The sequence below is a fragment of the Poecilia reticulata genome, linkage group LG1 (assembly GCF_000633615.1).
Source record: "Poecilia reticulata strain Guanapo linkage group LG1, Guppy_female_1.0+MT, whole genome shotgun sequence".
NCBI lineage: Eukaryota > Metazoa > Chordata > Actinopteri > Cyprinodontiformes > Poeciliidae > Poecilia > Poecilia reticulata.
Window position 1 is genome coordinate 19,331,020 of NC_024331.1, and position 19,911 is coordinate 19,350,930.

A 19,911-nucleotide genomic window follows, 5' to 3' on the forward strand; every position below is an offset into this window, starting at 1 on the left:
TTTTTTTTCAGCAAAATCATTAGTCCCATAGATGTTGGTGGTGGTACCAAATCACTTAAACTACATGTAGTAAATTACTTATTATTTATAAGTACAATGTGACACAGACCCTCTCTACAAGCTGCTCTTTAAAACAGGAAAGACAAGGAAACATGCAATGGTGAAATTCCACTAAAAATATAAAATAAAAATTCACTTAGGCTTAAAAAATCAAGGTAAGATATATGTATATATATATTTACCCATGCCAGACTTATTGGCTTGGGTACATTTTGTTATTGGCACTCCAAACAAAAAATATCACTGAAGCATTTATAATGTATATATTATTTTAATCATTGAATTTCTGTTTCCCCTTGGTATAAATATAACACGAAGCCAATTTGTCTACTTTTTTAAATGCAAAAGGCAAGAGAACATGCAGCACAGTAGTCTCACACTAAAAGTAGATTTTAAAAAAAATATTATCTTAGTTTTACTTCCAATGGCATGAAGATCACACGTTAAAAGTTTACAAAACAAAACCCATGCCACTACTATTAGCACCCCTAATTATTATACATGTAATACATACTTTCCAGTTTCCCTGGGTGAAAAATATTAGGTGAAATGGAGGCCCATTTCCCTTAACTACTTTTTAAGATGGGAAAAGATAAGAGAAGATGTCAATGAAGTTGGACTGAAAAAGGCTACAATTAAACAGTCACTTGTTACAAAGTTACAGCAAAAGTTAAAATTTGTAAAGGTTGTGACAAGCAAAGTTGATTGAGGATCTTCTCGGCACCATGCAAGATGTTAAGCACAAAACGAATATACCTCCACAAGGTCACAGTTAGAGATCTTCAGCAAAAAGAGTGACATTATGGAGTCACCAGGTCACTTTAAATCCTTTTGTATTTTTTGACTTGGCTTAATACAAACCTTTCAATTTGCAAAGTACATTATTAAAGTTCTACATTGAGGTACATAATTTAAAATGTGACAGATGTCGGCAAAACTGAGGATAGCAAAGACATCTCATTGTGTGCTGCAAGAGCATTATAGCGACTACTGCTATAATGACACTTCCTTGTGATTTTAACTTGTACATGTAATTTTCACTGTTACTGTTCATACACACTTTAAGTGAAAGCGTTAATTAACTTTAGGACTTGATATTCAGCTTTAATATAAATACAATACTCTGTGAAATACCTCAATAATCCAATAGATGGCAGTAATTCACCTTTACATAAAACAGTAAAGTAACAAATTTAAATCAGTTTTATTTTACTTCAATGACAGTTTCACAATCTAATTGTACTACAACTTGTCTCCCTCTTTGAAACATATAACTGAGACGAACAATATCAAAGAGAGGAAAAACGGCATCCAGAAATGCATTTTCACTCCTGTTTTGATTGTTTTCTGGACCATTTACACATAGCGCAGCTACTTAGATGCACCAAGTCTATATTACTGAAACAACAAACTATTTATTATGTAGCATTAAAAGGTTGGATGCCATTTATAGAATATAATTTGACATGACAGGGCTTCCCTCCCCCCAATAGTTTACAGCTTCTTCCACTGTCAAAATTTACCGCTGGCATTAACAGACACAGTTTGACCGTTAACACTCACATGGAAACACACAAGTGGCCTGAAATCAATAACTCAAACATTTGTTCTTTTTACTTTTCATCACTCGCTTTTTCCTCTGGTAAATCAGATCTTCTTAAAGTAGGCTTCCTAACACCTGTAAAGTGTGACTCATTGAAGATCCCCATCTGAAATGGAAAATAAGGTGGTTTTATTGTAGACTCAAGACCTCAAGTTTCTCTTATTTATTATATGCTTGCATGCTGGAATAATGTAGACATTTTATTGGAGTTTTAACCACAACACATTAAATCCCAGAGAAAGAGAAGGAATGCTGTTCCTTTCAAAACTATAGGCGTTCATGAAAAGTTTTTTTTTCTGCTTAGTTTGTCAGCTCTCGTCTTTGTTTATCCTTCAGATATGCACAGAAAGTTTGATGTTTTAGTCTACATGACAAAAAAGAGCAAAGTTAGGATTTTTTTTTTTTAAGTTTCATAGAGAGGTGGATCAATGAGATGAGAACACAGGTACGAATACATGTTTGTGTTTGAGTTACTGCTCAAGCGGTTATTGCTATGAGTTTGAGCTGATCCTTTCACCGCCCCACACACAACCAAAGACACAGCCAGCCCCCAACAAAACTCATTCTGCAAAAAACCTTTTCCATTGTGTGACTTGGTGGGAACACTAAAAACTAAAACTATTGAGCTGTGAAAATGTAATCTAATGTCTAATCATCTGCTCTTAAACTTTTTAAAACGTGTATTGCTTTAGTACCTTTCACGTTTTTCAAGTATTTCACCATTACGACGGATTTTGTATTTGCAAACAGCTCTGTAGCTTGACTTGAGTTTTTCCAGTTTGTTTTGTTGTATCAAAAAAAAGTTAAACAAAATCAGTCTAACTGCACTGAAAGATGCAGCTCGATTAACTAGTTAGTCTCAGAAAATTTTATTTGTCAGTTTTTATTTCAAAACATTAACAGGACACTTCTTGCTGGGAAAGTTAAAGGTTTCAAACCAACACAGGCTCAAAATTCAATATGGCTGCCAGCTTAGTGGCAGCTGCAGTAAAAACAGGATATTTCCTTGAAGTTGTGATGATTTGTGTTCAGTCTTTTTCAGACACAAAATTATGCAACCATCTTTAGGAAACATGTTGCTACTGTGTCTCAAAGTGAAGCATATCAGACACAGACACATTGAATTGCTAATAGTAGTTCATCTGGTCACTGAGAACATCAATTAACAAATCTTTCTGGTCTGGGTTAAAGGTCAGTTGCAGTTTAAGGTGCCAATCATGGAGATAAATGTAGCACAGTTGGCTGTTTTGGGTTCACTGTAATCTGCTTCACTTCATACTGGAAGGGATTAGTAGTTTTGCAATACAGCACATTTATCTTGTAAATACTACCAAAATTTATTTTGAGTACAACTAAAGGCTACTGATGTACCAACAGCAGCACTTGTACCACAGTTTAAGAACCATTGATCTCAACTAATGGATGGATAAAGGGCCTGTTTTTTTCTCTTAGAAGACTTGGAAAACCCTTAGGTGTAGAGAAATTTCTAAAATAAACGTTCAAATTTGCTGGAGAGTAACTTAGTCCTGGTTTGACCTGATGATACGGAAAATTATTCATACCCTTGTCTTTTAGATTTCAATACTTTAAACCAAGAAGCTTTTATCTGATAGCAAAGTAAATAGATGTCTCTCAGAATATGATAAAATCAATTTTAAATCAAGTTTGAAACTAGATATGTGTTTTATTTACATTTTAATGAAATAAACATGTCAAAGGTTACTTAAACTTTTCTCAATAATCAATACAAAAATCATTATTGGCATTACAGCAATTCAAACCTTATTATCACTAGGAAATATTTTGCATGTTTTTATTGATATTTCTATTGTTTATCTTTGGTAATAAGTCAGAACAAACATGTTGGTATTAAAAGATTGCTTTAAAAAACAAAAATTTGGTGTATGAATAATTTCTTATCCGTATGTAGTTCTTTTCAAACTTAACTCATGCTAAGAAAGCTCTAAAAATGCCCTTTTTACAGCTCTTGCAAATATAATAATGCAGCCATAAATTTGAGACTTTAATGTATTTCTACAGTGATCTCTGTTCAGAGAAACAATCAGTGGCGATCTCTCCGCTCCAAAAATGCAGAATGTTGAACAAAAAGTAAACTCCTGAAATTAAATGATAAGAAATCCGTTTTACTTATGTCTTTGACAAACATGCGGACAAAAAGATAATTTCATATGAGATATTTGTAAAAAAATATTAGCTCAGCTAGTCAGTGGTGTGATGTTTGCTTCAGTTGCACTGGTGTTATTGTGTCTAAACATTTTAGTGAGCACCAGCTGTCAGAAGCACACCCAAAAAGATCCAAATTGTGAAGAGAGATTAAAAAAGCAGCCGTATTGTATGAAACACAGCTGCTGTGGGGGAGGCGAGCAGCAGATCTGTCACACCTCCACACTCCAACAAGCGGATGTGTTTTACTTAGCCTTTTCTCGCACTTTCTGTCTTCCCTCCTCTACCTATGACCGACTGTCTTTCAGCGGCTGCTTCTGTATTTTTTACATCTGTGATGGCCTAATTATCTGCCACTTTTCTTTCCTGCGTTGCTGTGGGCTTCAACTTGTTGTAGCTCAGTTGTAACAGATAATTTTGTCAGCGTTTAAAGTCGGTCTTTTCAACACGGTGACGTCTCACAGGCAGCAGCCGACATCCGCCCGTTAAAGATTGGGGTGGCTGACAAGGTAGGCCCAAACATCCACTTTTCTTTTGTTGCCTTTTTTTGATTACCGTCTTTTATATTTGATCTCAATGGAACAATATGTTCTTGATAACTTTATGGCAACAGGTTTGATGTGTTTTTAAAAAAAAATCTGACAATGAAACTTGTTTTAGTTTGTTGATTTAACTGAAAAAAGAAAAGGATTTTATACTAAAACGGTAAATTGTTTGTTCTAATCCTAAACTTGTCAAACAAAGGTTCTCAAACATGAAATCATTGAGCTGAAATGTGGAAAATCCACTGATTAATGTGTCCCATCTGCGCGATGGCAAATCTTTCCATCTCGATGACATGGACGGTGGTTTTGAGGTTGTTGTTTTTTCTGCTTCACAAAAGTGCACCAATATGCTAAAATCAGCTCAGAAAAATCATCAGCAATCAGAAGAAATTTACATTCCTGTAATACCATAAGTGATCAACCCGTAGGCCAATGGTTTCTGTCCCTACGTCAGATTGCAACAACCTGATATGTGGCGTAGACAGCAGAATGAACAACGGGAGGTTTTTGTGTAAAAGAGATGCAACAAAATAGGTGCAGACAATGAAACACGTGAGCTTGACGATGAGGTTCAGAAGATAGGCACCTGTGTATGTTTTCGGGTTCAAACGGTGGATTCTGGGTCACACCCAAGCAAACATGTCTTTACTTCCGTATAAAAATCCCTTATGTTGTCACAGATTATCTAATTTGGAAGAGGTGCTGATCACACATTCATGGTAGATTGGGCGTTTGCAAATGTTTTTAACGTTACGAGAAACTCAAAAAACCATCAAGTGGTCACTAAAACATTCAGGCTATTGTGAATGTGTTGCAATTCTCCATGTTTCTAACATGTCTCTCCTGTTCCCAGGAGACCGTCCCAATTCACCGATTAACATCGGTACCGGCAGATTGATGGTCAGTGAGAGGACCGAAGAGAAATCCCCTGAGCTGACCATGCTGCTGCTGAGAGCAAGAGGAAGGAAGTGAGATGAGCCGAGATGGCCTAAAGAACCAAGAGGTTGCGTAAATCATCCGCTTCAGAGGAGCGGGCTGCATATGAGACCTTTGAGACAACATTGATCAGTTCAGTTCACTGAGAGCAACTCTGCTTGTTTCATCAGTGAATGTCTGAGCATAGCCTGTGATGAAAACCGCCAGCAGTGTACGAAAGCACAGCCCACACTTGAGGACCTTACATCCTGCTAGCCTGGCAGAAAAACCTTGACTTTTTCTTTGAAGAACCCAAGACAACCTGAGAGGCTTGTTAATCGACGGCAACCATGAACGGCCTGACCGAACTGTCTGTGAAGTGTGTTCTGGTCGGGGACTGTGCGGTCGGCAAGACGGCTCTGCTGGTCCGCTTCACCTCCGAGACGTTCCCAGATTCGTACAAGCCCACCGTGTTTGAAAACACGGGCGTTGAGGTGTACATGGATGGGGTCCAGATCAGTCTCGGGCTGTGGGACACGGCGGGCAACGACAACTTCAAGCAGATCCGGCCGAGGTCGTACCAGCAGGCAGACGTCGTCCTTATGTGCTACTCAGTGGCCAACCCCAACTCCCTAGCCAGCATCCAGCGCAAGTGGATTGCAGAGGTCCGGGAGAACCTGCCCAGGGTGCCAGTGCTGGTGGTGGCCACTCAGACGGACCTGAGGGAGGTGGGAGTTCATCGGGGCAGCTGCATCTCGCCGGCGGAGGGGAAACGTGTAGCCCAGGAGGTGCACGCTAAGGGCTACCTGGAGTGCTCTTCCTTGAGCAACCGCGGTGTGCAGCAGGTGTTTGAGTACGCTGTGAGGACAGTTTTTAACAAGCACAAGAAACGGGAAAGGAGGCGCATGTTCAGCATGAACCAGTGCAAAGTGTTTTGACCTTTGACTATGATCTTGCTGCCGTTTTTTTTTTTTTTTTTTTTTTTCAGATATGCTGTTCAAACTCAGTCAGCCATGACAAGATGTAAGGACCCAAACATGACTTCCTGACATACTAGGCTGTACTTCACTAATACCCCCCAAAAAACTCAAACATATTTCAACTGAGAACACTGAAAACAAAATTTGACGTCACTGACCGAGAAACCAGCATATGGGGTGGACACTTTTCTTCAGGGATCAAGTCATAAATGTTTGTTCTTATAAATGTAAAACAGAATATTGTTTTTTGTATTTAAAGAGAAAAGGTTGTTTTCGTCTCAGACTAGGATTTACTTTAGCAAGTGAACTTTTTTATTGAAATTTTAAAAAAATATGCTTCTCTACTAACACAAATACATTAATGCAGTATTTTTTTGGATGTGGCTTCATGAAGCCGGAACAATGTCATTCCAGATGTTTCTAAATCAGGTTTAATGAAATTCCAGGTCCCTTACCATTACTTTGTGATTGCGTGAGCAACAGAGTGTGCTTTATTCAGTCAGAAATCATTTAAATTATGTTGGAAATACATTTCAGCTAAAAAAACAAAATGAACCCTTTTGTGGAGTACATTCTATAATTTTGTTTCTAGAGAAATGTTTTGTCAGGTGGCCTAAAAATAAAATGTTTTTCATAAATACATCGCAAAGCCCAAAATTATTTATATCCCTGGCAGACTCAGGTTTAAAGTAATGTTTTGTTTTTTCGAACATGTTTCATCTGAATCGAAGCAATTACATCGTTTTGGAGCGGCCTAGTCAGAGTTCTGACCTGTCCTCAGAATCTGAAGGGGAGCTAAAGATTAGGGTGATGGCAAAGAGGCCCTCCGGCCCCAGAGATCTGGAGCTCAAAACTAGAGATGCAAAGTGCTGGTTAGCAATTATGTAGTAGTTTTTTTTAAAATTGAAAATAATATATATAATTTACATTACACCATTTTTAAATAAAAATTTTTAAACAGGTGAATAGTTTTTTGTATCGATACTCCTTTTCCATTGTTTTGTTACCTTTCGAGAGACGTCCGTCTCATTTCCGATCATTGACAAACTTCTCAGATTGTAGGAAAATAATTTTAAATCTAAACATGTCGGAGGTGCTAATATTTTTGAGCTGTAAATCAAAAATATTATGTTTTAAAAAAAAATAATTTTATATAAGTTCTGAACCAGCTAAAGAATAAAGTGGGAAAAAAGGTGTTTCTTTTTAGAAACATTTATCTATTCAGTCATTTTTGAAAATGACATTAAAAATCAGAAGCATAATGTGTGTGATATATTTTCTTTTCTTTCTAATGTTCAAATTTCTTCATGTCTTGACGAAACAAGCGACAAGCTAAAGCTTAGCTTCAGTGAACATAATTTTTAGTTTTTGCTTGCAGACTGTCTAAGGTTTGAGCAAATGCCTGAAATGATGTTCCTGCTATAAATTTCAATAATTCCAGTGTACAAGAATGAAAAGAAAATAATTTGTGGGTTTTCTGTGAAGTCTTTCTGTCTTTCTTGGTTTTGTTGGATGTTCTTGGATTGAATTTCAACATGTAGGAACCAGACACTGTAAAATGTTACATTTAAATCCTTATTGTAAACACTTGGTTCAGTATTTTTTCTTGCACCAACATTTTTTGTGATATGAATTTATTTGTGGTGCAAGTCTTTAACATTAAAATATAACATGCATTGTGGGATTTTAAACTGTTTTATCATCTTTAAATAAAACCTGTGTTGTTCTGAATTAGAGTTACAAATTTGGCATTTTTATGTCTGCGGCCTGTCAGGCTATTAAATAGGCAGAAACAATTGTGACCACAATTATTTCTGCCTCAACTCGTTCTGAATAAGAAAAGAGAAGCGCTCGTGTATTTACTTGCTTTAAAAAAAAAATCCTCTCCCAATCCCAAGGAAAGTAATGACAGTTCAGTGAAACGTTATAAAAAAAAAGGGGGATTGAAACATGTTGCTAACATTATGTTTTCTGATATGTCTAGATAGTCAGCAGCTCAGCGGTAAAGAAATGAAACTATAGCTCTTTTTTCTCCATATCTTAAAATATTCATGCAATCATAAACATGATTAAACTGCATCTCAGCATTAACAGTGAAAGACATTTTCATTTGCTTAAACCCACATATAGTCAGGAGAAGTAAAGCAGGGAGGTTTAGATTAGAGATAAGTTTGATCTTTTTAGGTTTAGCTATGCAGCTCAAATCAAATACTGGGGTTCTGCCAATAAGGCATAATGTATATTCAGGTTGTTTCATGTGTAAAAATGCGTGCAAATGTTGCTATGTTCTTATGTAAAATTTGAGAAAGTTACTTACTACTAAAAGTGACGTTTTCAGAACAAAACACACTCAAAAAAAAAAAAACAACGGAGCCGACCAGGAAAAGGGCTCAGAGAAACGAATCCTTCCCCCTCATGTTTTCTCCCGCTCTTTCTCTGCGTGCCTCTTCGTCTTCATGTGGTGTTCAGAGCCGCTGAGGATGAGAGGCACCATCAAGACTTTTCAAGGATATGCTTAAAAACACCTAACCACATCCCAGTCTACACATGAACTCTCATGTACAAACATTACACAAAAACACATATAGCAACCCTCAGCTTCATTTTTGTCATTTCTCACAAATTTCTTCTCTTAGTTGTTTCTGCAGGCCCGCTTACAAGTGCTTCAAAACCGTCGCACAAAACCTGGACCATCTGAACAGAGACGTTTAAAACTAACTAACTATTTCAATACTGTAATGATAGCTTTACATTTTTATTTTCAATCCACAGTATTTTTAATTATGGCTCCACAATTATTTCTGCCTCAACTCGTTCTGAATAAAGAAAAGAGAAGCGCTCGACTTTAAAGTTCAGTGTGTTTGGCTCACTGCTGTGGTCACATCTTTTATGTCTCATTATTCTCTCTGCCACAGCTACCACAATGCCTCATCCCTTTATCTCTCTGTCTGAGTGTCTTTTTCTCACACACATACACACATGTACACACTCTCATAGGCATTGTACTGAACTGTGGGTGTCGAGCCACTTTACGGTTAGCGGTAGTTCCTGTGCTGACATCTGAAGGAGCCTCGGGGGGATCTGTGCGAGGGGCCGGTGAGTCGGTCTTTTCTTCATCAGATCCGACATTTTGACAGAACAGCGGCCACAACACAGATGCAGCAAATAACTTTGATAATACTTGCCTTTCATTTGCTGCTGCAGGACTATAAGACCTCACCGAGCCGTTGGTTTAGAGAAAGCTAGCCAGTCGTGCTAGAGACCTCACGTTGCCATGGTGACGAGGCTCAATCAGTTTAGCTCTGTGGGTTGTCTTGATTGGTACTTTACCCCCACAGCCAATATGTTTTCAGTGGTTTAACAACTAAACAAACCTTTAACAAACTGTAAAGTAAAAAGTTTGAGCTTTTTTTTTTTTTAAACAAATTTTCTTGTTTCATATCTACATGTGGTGACTGGGCATGCTAAATAGCATAAATTACAGTTTCTAAGCTTTATAATTTTTCATTTATCATTTGTGTACATAAACATTTCATATGTTTATGACATATGAACGTCATAAAAAAAAATCACAAAACTAGCATTTTATTGAACACCTAACCAAGATTTTCTGAAATATATGCAACACTACCGACTGATTGAATAAATGAAAATATTGAAAAGCCAATTAATTTTGGGAACCTTGTCACTAAATGAAACACATAGATTATTTACACACAAATGGCTTTTTAAAATACTTAATTATGGTGATTTTTCACTTACAATTAATGAAAACCTGGCATTTAAAATTAGAATATTTACTTAATCTACTCAATTCAAAAACATTTTTAATACAGAAATGTAGCTTTAATGAAAAGTATGTTTAATACCTGCGTAAAGATTGTCAATTCTCAAAATGTACTTTCAATCAGACAAATTAGCCTCATTGGAATGCATATTTTAATTTATTGAATATAGCTGGAACTGAACTCACAAGTGTCTCAATTGTCCAATGACTGACCCACAGCTTCCAGCTGTCAATGGACTTACCTCAGAATTTTACTGGACTTTTAAGCAGCTGACTTACATGTTGTTTTTACAGTTTCCAATCAACCTGATTACCCTGATGTTGTTTTCACACCAAATCTGTTCGGATCGCTTTAAAAAGATGGTTTTAATCAGATAGTCCCCACTTCGTTGGGCAGGTGTGAAAGCTCAGCTGAACGATGCTCAAGCCAACCAAGTGAAGTCCTGTCCAGAGGAAAACCTTGGTGCAGTTTGTTTACTGAGTGAGTGCAAACTGACTATTCAACAAACGGATGTCTTGGTTAGTTGTGAAAGTGACCAAAACAACAAGTGGACTGACACATGAATTTTCCCCACTGTGGGAAAATAAAGGATTTTTCTATTCTATACTCAGATTGAATAATGAAAATATCTTGATTATGTCAAATAAGACTTGGTGCCAAACATCTGAAAAGGGATAACAAAGTTCAGACTAAAAATAATGCATTGTATAAAATATTTGATGTCTTTATTGGCTTTGATCAAAAGATAAATGTTAAAAATGACTAGCAGTAGCTTGTGTTAGCTACTTAGGTAAAAAGCTAATGCTAGCTTGAGCTTGAGTGACCACAATTGTTCTCTGGTGCAAACTAAACCTAACCCACCGATATTAACTTTATTATACATCACAATTTTACCATCCGTTTCTTATTTCCTCCTGTGGAAGAGGTTCAGCACAGTCTGGGTTTCTATGCAAAGCCTCTTCTAGCCTCTTTCACATTTTGTGATCTAATGTTTTATTAAAACACTCCCTATTGGGAATCAAGAAATAACTCAGCAGTTTTTACTGAGTAGGCGACATCAACCCTCACAGAATCATGCAACCTTCATTTAGGGAGAGGACAGCCTGAAATAAAACAGAAGCTCTGGTTATCACAAGAAATTGCTGAGCACACAGTCATCTGTGGAGAAGTGCTTTGCACATCCTCAGATGAAGACATTTACGTCACATGTTTGCAACTGTTTCCGTAGCAGACAAAACTTTTGGTTTCTCGCAGATATATGCAATGTAAAACAACCCTGTCAAACTCTGACCAGTAAGAAGACCAGTGACTATAGAGCTTTGCTTTAAGGAAGAAGATGGATATCATTACTCAGATGCATGGCCTGCTGTTACAGACTGAAAAAGAAACAATCTTAGCAGATTAAACAAAGTTGTTTAGAACACAGGGGATATCCTTAATATCCATCATATATTGTATTTAACCACTGATGTTATCAGCTGGTAAGGCCTAATTGAATCTTAATATTTAGTTCTCACTTTGCTGCTTTGTTAGCATTTATTACTGGAAACACAAAATAAAATAAAAACCAACTGGTTATATTCATGTTGCTGTTGGATTAGTTTGTCACAACCATATCTGCTCTCTTCTAAAAACATCGGAGATGAAAATGTGAGACCTTCATTATTCAAATGGGACAACATTCAGAGACACAGCATTAATGAGAGTTTATAAAAGCTTCACAGCCACTTTCATTTAAACTTTAATGCATCATATTATTAGTAAATGCTAATAGCATTAGTGAGATTTAAAGTTCAATTTGCTCCCATTTTTTTTGTCAAGACTAAATTTCTGTTTACATGGAGATTGAATAGAGTGAAGTTTTTATGAATCACTCTGTTGAAGCAACTTGTAGCCTGCCTCTTAACAGGGCTGAATTTATTACAACACATTAAAAAACAAGATTTTTGATTAACTGAACAAATTGGCAACATATCTTTAATGAATCTTTCTTTTCATTAGCAAATCCAACTAGCTAAAAGTGACGTTTACCTAATATATTCTTCTTTTCACAGTGCTTGTGTGTGCACACTCACAAGGCTACCAACACCCAGTCAAGTCCTTGTTCCTTTTCTGCTGTGCGAAAACTCGAAGCGCTTCTTCTTCTGCTGTTTGTTGTATCACGCTTCTCATCGATCAGCACACGAGCTTATATTCCAATCATCTCCTAACACTTTTTTTCTTGATAGATCATCTTGTTTCAGACAGAAAAACATGCAAAAAATCTGCAAAAAGCCTTCTCTGATCATAAAAGAAACAAGAAAAAAATGGTTATGGTTTGCAGAAATACATTTTTGCCACTGACTTACGCTATGGCTTATTTTCCCTTACAAACACACACACACACGCATGCACACAGTCTCTTCAATGCACACAGGAAACACCTGTCCTGTGTGAGCTCAGTACCACAGAAACTGAGTGACACAGTAACATCACAATGTGCAGTTTCTCTGTGGAATCGGAGCACAATGTCAGTAACATTTGCCAGTATTTTGTAATGTTGCAGATTTTTCTGCTTTTATTCTTGTAAATAAACTGATTTGAGGTTAAATAAAAGTGCTGAGGCTACAGTGGTAACATATTAATTATAGAGGACATGTAAAGTCAGCTCTGGGACAGTTGTGTCTCAAAGCTGGTAGAAAATGTGTATTTTCTACCACTTGTACATCAAATTGGAGAAAAACAAAACTAGAACAAATAGTTAACTGTTTTTTTTTACTTTTAAATTTGGAAGAAAAAGCAAAATAAATAAATAAATAAGATGACAGACTTCATATAGAAAATGTTGTTTTTACTTTAGTTTCTGAAATTTCAAACAAAAGTTTCAAATCAGCAGAATTTCATTCAGTTAAAGAAACAATGAAGCACGTTAGAAGCTCAAAGTCTCCCTCAAACCACACTCATTTTATTGTATATTGTCTGAAGATAACATTTTAAGTTATCTAAATATAACTTAAAACAGCAGCAGTGCAAACAGGTTTATACAAGCAAAATTAGCTTAAAACTAAACTGGCAGAACGGATTGTAGGAGGACCACTAGTTGGCCCTCCTAAGAATGTACAAAGCCTCATCCGTTTCCTCTCTTGGTTTTTACTCTTTGTTCAGCTTACATGTTTTTATTGCTGCTCAAATTTGGTTAAATTCTAAAAGGCCACATTTAGAAATTGTAGATAATTTATTCTTGAAATAAATTAAAATTTTATCACATTGTAAAATTAATCTAGCAAATATTACTTAAACCTTTTTATTTTTTTCAAAAACAAGCAAATGAATAAAATCTTAATCTGAAGACAAAGAATATAAGCAAAAGTAATATTTTGAATGATTCTTAGATATTCTGTTTTTGCAAGTTGTCTAATAGGATCAGTGAGTTTTTCCTTTTTATATAATCTACTGACAGGAGGAAATTAAAAATCTTCTTGTAATTGCTCAACAAATTGCAAACAGTCTTATTACACTGGACCAACTGATCATTAATTAAGAAAATATCCTCAGAGATATCTGTGTGTATGTGTGTGTGTTTATTTTGAATGACAGGACATAATGTCGCTAACTGTGTAACGCAGTCCGGCTCTGTGTGTGTGCATGTGTGTGTGTCTGTGTCGTACAGCTTGTGGTCATGTACACAAGTGGAAGAAGACGTCGGGCATCACATTTCACCTGGAGACATTGTGCAATGTGATATCAAAGTATGTGTGTGTGTGAGTGTGTGTGATGTCCCAGGTCCTGTTCTGCAGCAGCAATTACACATAGAGAGAGACAGATGCGATCTGCGACTAACAGCCAGCCAAGCATTCAGAGCCTCTGACAGGATGTCAGACTTCAGGAACGTTCTGTGGTCTCGTAGGGTTCTGTCTCACCGGTGCAGAACCGAGATCCAAACTGAGTGACGCTCTGGGTCTGGACCCGGCAGGTCTTGGTGACCGCTGTGCTAAATAATTGATCACATTGCGAGAGAGGAGCAAAAGAAAATAATGAGGAGGACAGCAGTGATGGTTTGGATAAGTCTTTTGGTGCAAGGTTAGTTTTGCAGGAGGGTTTGTCTTATTGATTGCCTTGTTTTTCCTCCTTTGTTGTTGTTCTAGATTCAGAAATGAAAAGGCCTCTCTAACATATTTATTTCTATGTTTCAGTGTCCCACGGTGCTCAGGGTCATTATGCCCGCAAGCTTCTGAATGACCTGATGGAGGACTATTCCAACGCTCTGAGGCCTGTGGAGGACACAGACAAGGCCCTCAATGTCTCCCTTCAGATCACGCTGTCACAGATCAAAGACATGGTGAGTACAGACAACACTCCAAAGGACGTCATCCACAAACAGAAAACCACAGCTATGAGCCCAAAAGTGTAAGAATTTGAGCTGGATTATACAGCATCTCAGGATTTTCTTCATTTTTTGAGACAAAACTGTGACTTGTTAAATGAGTTGTTGCAGACTCTAGTAACTGGAAGATCTCAAGTTTGATTACAGTTTCCGTCTGCTGCATGTCCTCAGGCAAGTCACTGAACCTCAGTTTGATTATAAATGTGCAAATGTTCATATAAACATAACAAAAAAGAGAGGGAAAAGTGGCATTGCCCTGTGATATGCAATTTTCACTTTACGTGATCAGAAATAGCTACATCTAATGATACAAATAATTAACCTGGGTATCATGGATCAATTCTTCCTGTAGGTTTTTGTTTCAGCTGGGCAAAATATTTCATTTCTTGTGCAAGTAAACTCTATTGATAACGTTTCACATCTGTCTGTTGTTTTACTGAGAAACATAAGAGTGTTTAGAAGAAAGATTTCTTTATTTTTTGTTTTTAATTTTTATTTTGGAAGATACAAGGTGTACTGCTGGAGAGAGGCACCATCGACCGTCCAGGGATAAACTGGGATGGATGGATGGATGGATGGATGGATGGATGGATGGATGGATGGATGGATGGATGGATGGATGGATGGATGGATGGATGGATGGATGGATGGATGGATGGATGGATGGAGTTGGCAACTCTAATTTTGACAATTAGAGTTGTCAAAATCTAATAAAATTTTTTTTTAAATGAAATAATAACTACTGAGCAGAATAAATAAATGTTAAACATAAAAACATACGGCTGTGGCTGCTATAAAATAGCAATTAAAAATCAGACAAAATCAAAAAGGATAAAAGGTTTATGTTTCTCTTCAGGACATAATTCAAACCCCCTCAAAACTTTAAAGTTGGTAACATCTCTCAAAGGAAACGTAAATATGTTTCTTTGATGATGTGGGTGCATCAGAAGTTTCTTCGAACATTTACTTTTTTGAATAATGCAGAGACTGGAATGTACTAAATATAAAACTTGTTGCGTCTGCAGCATGGTAGATTGTAGCTGCAACATTTATATTTATTATACTGTTCTTTGTCTGTTGGGAAGCATTTAGTAAATGGTTTTATTGTCTGAGTTGCGTTTACTTTCTAGATTGAGATGATTTTTAATGGAATTGCATGTATTATAGGACGAAAGGAACCAGGTGCTCACCACCTACCTGTGGATAAGGCAGGTCTGGCACGATGCCTACCTGAAGTGGGACAAAGAGGACTACGACGACTTAGAAATGATCAACATCCCCAGTGATTTGGTTTGGAAACCTGACATTGTTCTCTACAACAAGTCCGTAATCTGAAGCAAAAAAGATGAAACAGACGTTAAATAGCAACTAAAGTAAGAAAACGCTCATCCATAAATGTGTCCCTTGTCTTCGTTCTATCAATGTAGAGCAGATGAGGAGTCCTCAGAGTCGTCCAGCACTAATGTGAAGCTTCGTTATAACGGAGAGATCGTGTGGGACTCCCCGGCCATCACGAAGAGCACATGCGTGGTGGACGTCTCCTACTTCCCCTTTGACTGGCAGTCGTGCAATCTCACCTTTGGCTCCTGGACCTACAATGGCAACCAGGTGTGTGGAAGCAGGGAACTCAAAAAGGGGAGGACATTAAAAAAAACAAAGTTCTTGTAGATCGGGCAATAGCAACATATTAAAACGATCCCTGTCCATTCCGGAAACACACTAACACATGAAATAATTTTCCACGCAGGTGGACATCAGTTTGGGCATGGACAGCGGCGACCTGTCCGACTTTGTGGAGAACGTGGAGTGGGAGTGTCACGGCATGCCTGCGGTCAGGAATGTCATGATGTACGGCTGCTGCTCGGACCCGTACACAGAAATCACCTACACTTTGCTCCTTAAGCGCCGCTCCTCCTTCTACATCTTCAACCTGCTCCTGCCCTGCTTCCTCATCTCGTTCCTGGCTCCGCTGGGGTTCTACTTGCCAGCCGACTCGGGAGAGAAGGTGTCCCTGGGGGTCACAGTGCTGCTGGCGCTCACCGTGTTTCAGCTGCTGGTGGCTGAGAGCATGCCTCCTGCTGAGAGCATGCCCTACATAGGTCTGAACCAGTTCTTATCCATCTTTGCCTGTCTTTAGGTCGACATGTTGTTCATTTGAGAGTTAGCTACAAATGTAGAACTGCCATGTGTACGTAGTCAAATGAAAATTTTAAATAAGGTAAAAAGGTAATTAGGTGAAAAGCAAAGAAAAAAGTTCCCTAAGACTTTTTCAGTTCTTTGTGATTCATTTTTGATGAAGCAGAATCTCTTTATAGATTCTGTGCCAGTGAAACCCAACACCATTGGGTTTAACTGGCAAATTTTAGATATGGGTTATTAAATTATTTTAGCACTGCTCAAACTAAGGAAATATTAGAAAAAAGAAAAATCTGACACACGTGTATTTATACATATTCATATTGGGAAACTTATCACAAAATGAAACACATTAGTTACACACAAATATTTGAAAACCTCTATTTATGTTGATTTTGATGATTTTCCACTTGCAGAACATGACATTTAAAATTAGAATATCACTTTAGATCAATAAAAAGCACCATATTTACAAACACAAATGTGTTTATTATCTGCTTAAAGGTTATTTTCAAAGGGTAATTTTAATCTGACTGACAATACTCAACACCGCTAATTTTTAAAAATATATTCAGATTTTTTGAGTATGACTGTAGATATGTATATGTAAATTCTTGCACTCTGATGAGATTCCCAAGGCTTTTTGAGAAGGAACAGGAGGACAAATCCTTCGCTGTACTTACTGAACTGTTGCCAAAACCTTTTCATCATCTCACACAGTCCCAGCTGAAGTTATCTTTTTACCAAACTCCACAGTGTTTGTTATGGCAGGAAATAGTTTTTCCCAGCAGGCCTCACAAAGACCCCATTGACATATAGATTGTTTTGATTGTTATAGAGACTTTTGACATCTTTGCTGAAGTTCTCTAATGTGCACTTTGGAGCTTTCTGTTAAGTTATTCTCTCTAGTATCGACAGTAATGCTAAAATTTAGTTGAAACTGTTGAAACTAATGTAACATTTTTATACTAGGTGGCTTAGAAAGTTTTTTTAAAAATCCTCTGTGTTTGACAGAAATATTGATATAAATGAGATTTACAGCTAGTCTTTAACTTCTGGATATTGTGGAGTATTACGCTTCCTAAATGTGTCGTTTTCTCTGTCCTGTCCTGAAGGGAAGTACTACATTGCCACCATGACTATGATCACAGCTTCCACGTCCCTCACCATCTTCATCATGAACATCCATTTCTGTGGCGCAGAAGCCAAACCGGTTCCTCAGTGGGCGAAAGTGCTAATCATCGACTACATGTCGAAAATCTTTTTCGTCTACGAAGTGGGGGAGAACTGCATGACACCGGAGAGCGAGAGGACCCCGCTGTACCCGGAGGAGCCTATGGGCGATAAGGGCTGTTACTATGACGACAGCTGTCATAACGGCCTCTACCATCACGACGGCGAGCCATACAGGTACAGCAATGGCCATCATCACAACAAGCATTACAAAAGCCACGCCAACGGCAACGCCAACAGTAGATATCACTATTACAACAACCACAACAACCGTGCTTCCATGTTGGAGCGAGGCGAAATGAAACGAGAGCCCACTCAACACTTCCACCACATCAGACGGGACCAACTGGACATCCAGGCTCCTCTGCACCTCCGAAACCTTGAGCACCTAAACGGGGGGGTTAAGGAGCAAAATCTCTACTCTTCAGAGAAAATTCAGCTCCCATCGTGCCCCTGCTGCTGTCCCTGCCTCCAACATAAACAGGTGATGATTTCTTTTTAAAGGATATCAACTTTTTTTTTTTTTATTGAGGGTTTGTTTTAACTCTTCTGTGTTTTTCTTCAAGGTGGTAAAAAACATCCAGTACATTGCCAACTGCTTCCGAGAGCAGAGAGCCACCTGTGCAAAGGTAGCAGAGTGGAAGAAAGTTGCCAAGGTGATGGATAGATTTTTTATGTGGATCTTCTTCGTCATGGTCTTTCTCATGAGCATCCTCATCATTGCCAAGGCGTCCTGACAAAGTCCTCCGGCGCTACTGGGTCCTCAGTGTTACTACTTTCAGCGACGTCTGCATCTTATAAAACTGTATTGTTCTCAAAAAGACAATGAGTGTGGTTGTAAAGATGAATTTTCCCCTCTCGTCACGTTGCTGCACACAGATTTAACAGCTTACTTCACCTAAAGCCTCCTCCAGCCCTCTTGGGTAGTTAAAGTCAGGTGTGCTCGCTTGTGTCCCGACGCACTGGAGCGGTAAGACAATCCTAGCTCTTCCCTCGAACATGCGTGGACTCTGCATTATTGACGAGGTAACAGTCAGACATCCAGCTGTAGGCATTGTGTTTCTGACGTTAAGCAATCAGACGCTGTTTCCAACTTTGATCTGTGTATAGTCATATCCAATAAATTAGAAGATTACTGAAAGGTCCATTTATTTCAGTTAATTGTATTCACTTATATTGGCTAAATAAAAATGTATATTTTTCAAGCCTTTATTTTCTGCTTACATCCAATGAAAACACATTTAAGATTAAAGTATTACATCAGACCAATAAAAACACATTTTTAATACAGAAATGTGGGCTTAATGGAAAGTATGTTTAAAGTTGATATTTTCAAGAGGTAAAACAAGCCCCTTCTGAGCACGTTCGAATATTTATTTGATTGAATATGACTGTATTGTCAACTCAACAAACACTGGATTAGCTGTGTGCATGATCAATAATGGTGACAAGGTCACTGAGGCAATTTGTTTTTTTAGTGAATCACCGAACAAAGCAGAAGCGTAGTTATCGTTTTTGAATTTTAAAATTCAGTCTAGCTTTTGATATTTAAATGCAATACTCAGGAATAACATTTTCACTATGTCACTTTAAATTCACATCTACCTCCCAGTGCACACACTTATGTTTGGATAAACTCTTTTAAAGGGTTCAATCAAAAAGAAAAGTCTGATATTGTTGTATAAAATGCTGCTTTACTGGTTGTCTTGGGATTCAGGCGCATGCACAAAGGATACAAAAAATACTGGTGACATTAAAACAATCCCCTCTGTCGTCATTTCCTTAAAATGTAACAGCTTCCAAAACTGTGATATTTTCAAGACTGAAACACTTCTATGAGACATTCATCTTTCAAGTTTAGGGGTACATGTAGCTGAGTACCACCTGCACAGAGATGTATGGCGATCTCGCTTTTTTTCTTCTTCTTGGAAATCAAGCAGCAGATGTGAAGGTAATTGTTAGTTTGCGATCAAAACGAAACCAGACTGGAACCAGCAGTTTTTAGAGCTCTCAATATTTTTTCTTTTATCTTCAGTTTCACACGCTCCAGTTCAGTTCAGTTCAGTTCAGTTCAGTTCAGTTCAGTTCAGTTCAGTTCAGTTCA

At 37.7% G+C, this 19,911-nt stretch overlaps 2 protein-coding genes and 1 long non-coding RNA gene across 3 annotated transcripts; 2 read left to right on the forward strand and 1 right to left on the reverse strand.

Moving 5' to 3' along the window:
* Positions 1 to 1,686: 1,686 nt before the first annotated feature.
* On the reverse strand, positions 1,687 to 9,378 carry LOC103466903 (uncharacterized). The gene is made up of 3 exons (XR_001776931.1): positions 9,299 to 9,378; positions 8,605 to 8,761; positions 1,687 to 1,769 (listed from the first exon to the last, which is right to left on the reverse strand). It is a non-coding gene; the product is annotated as an uncharacterized LOC103466903 (long non-coding RNA).
* Positions 4,062 to 7,990, forward strand: rhoh (ras homolog family member H). Its single transcript, XM_008412799.2, has 2 exons — positions 4,062 to 4,356; positions 5,246 to 7,990. Exon 2 carries the CDS (start codon positions 5,658 to 5,660, stop codon positions 6,243 to 6,245), a length of 588 nt encoding a protein of 195 aa, XP_008411021.1. The 5' UTR covers positions 4,062 to 4,356; positions 5,246 to 5,657; the 3' UTR covers positions 6,246 to 7,990.
* chrna9a (cholinergic receptor, nicotinic, alpha 9a) lies at positions 9,328 to 19,012 on the forward strand. The gene is made up of 8 exons (XM_008412778.1): positions 9,328 to 9,383; positions 13,725 to 14,134; positions 14,248 to 14,393; positions 15,606 to 15,760; positions 15,866 to 16,046; positions 16,186 to 16,537; positions 17,690 to 18,291; positions 18,374 to 19,012. Exons 2-8 carry the CDS (start codon positions 14,089 to 14,091, stop codon positions 18,542 to 18,544), a joined length of 1,653 nt encoding a protein of 550 aa, XP_008411000.1. The 5' UTR covers positions 9,328 to 9,383; positions 13,725 to 14,088; the 3' UTR covers positions 18,545 to 19,012.
* Positions 19,013 to 19,911: the final 899 nt, after the last annotated feature.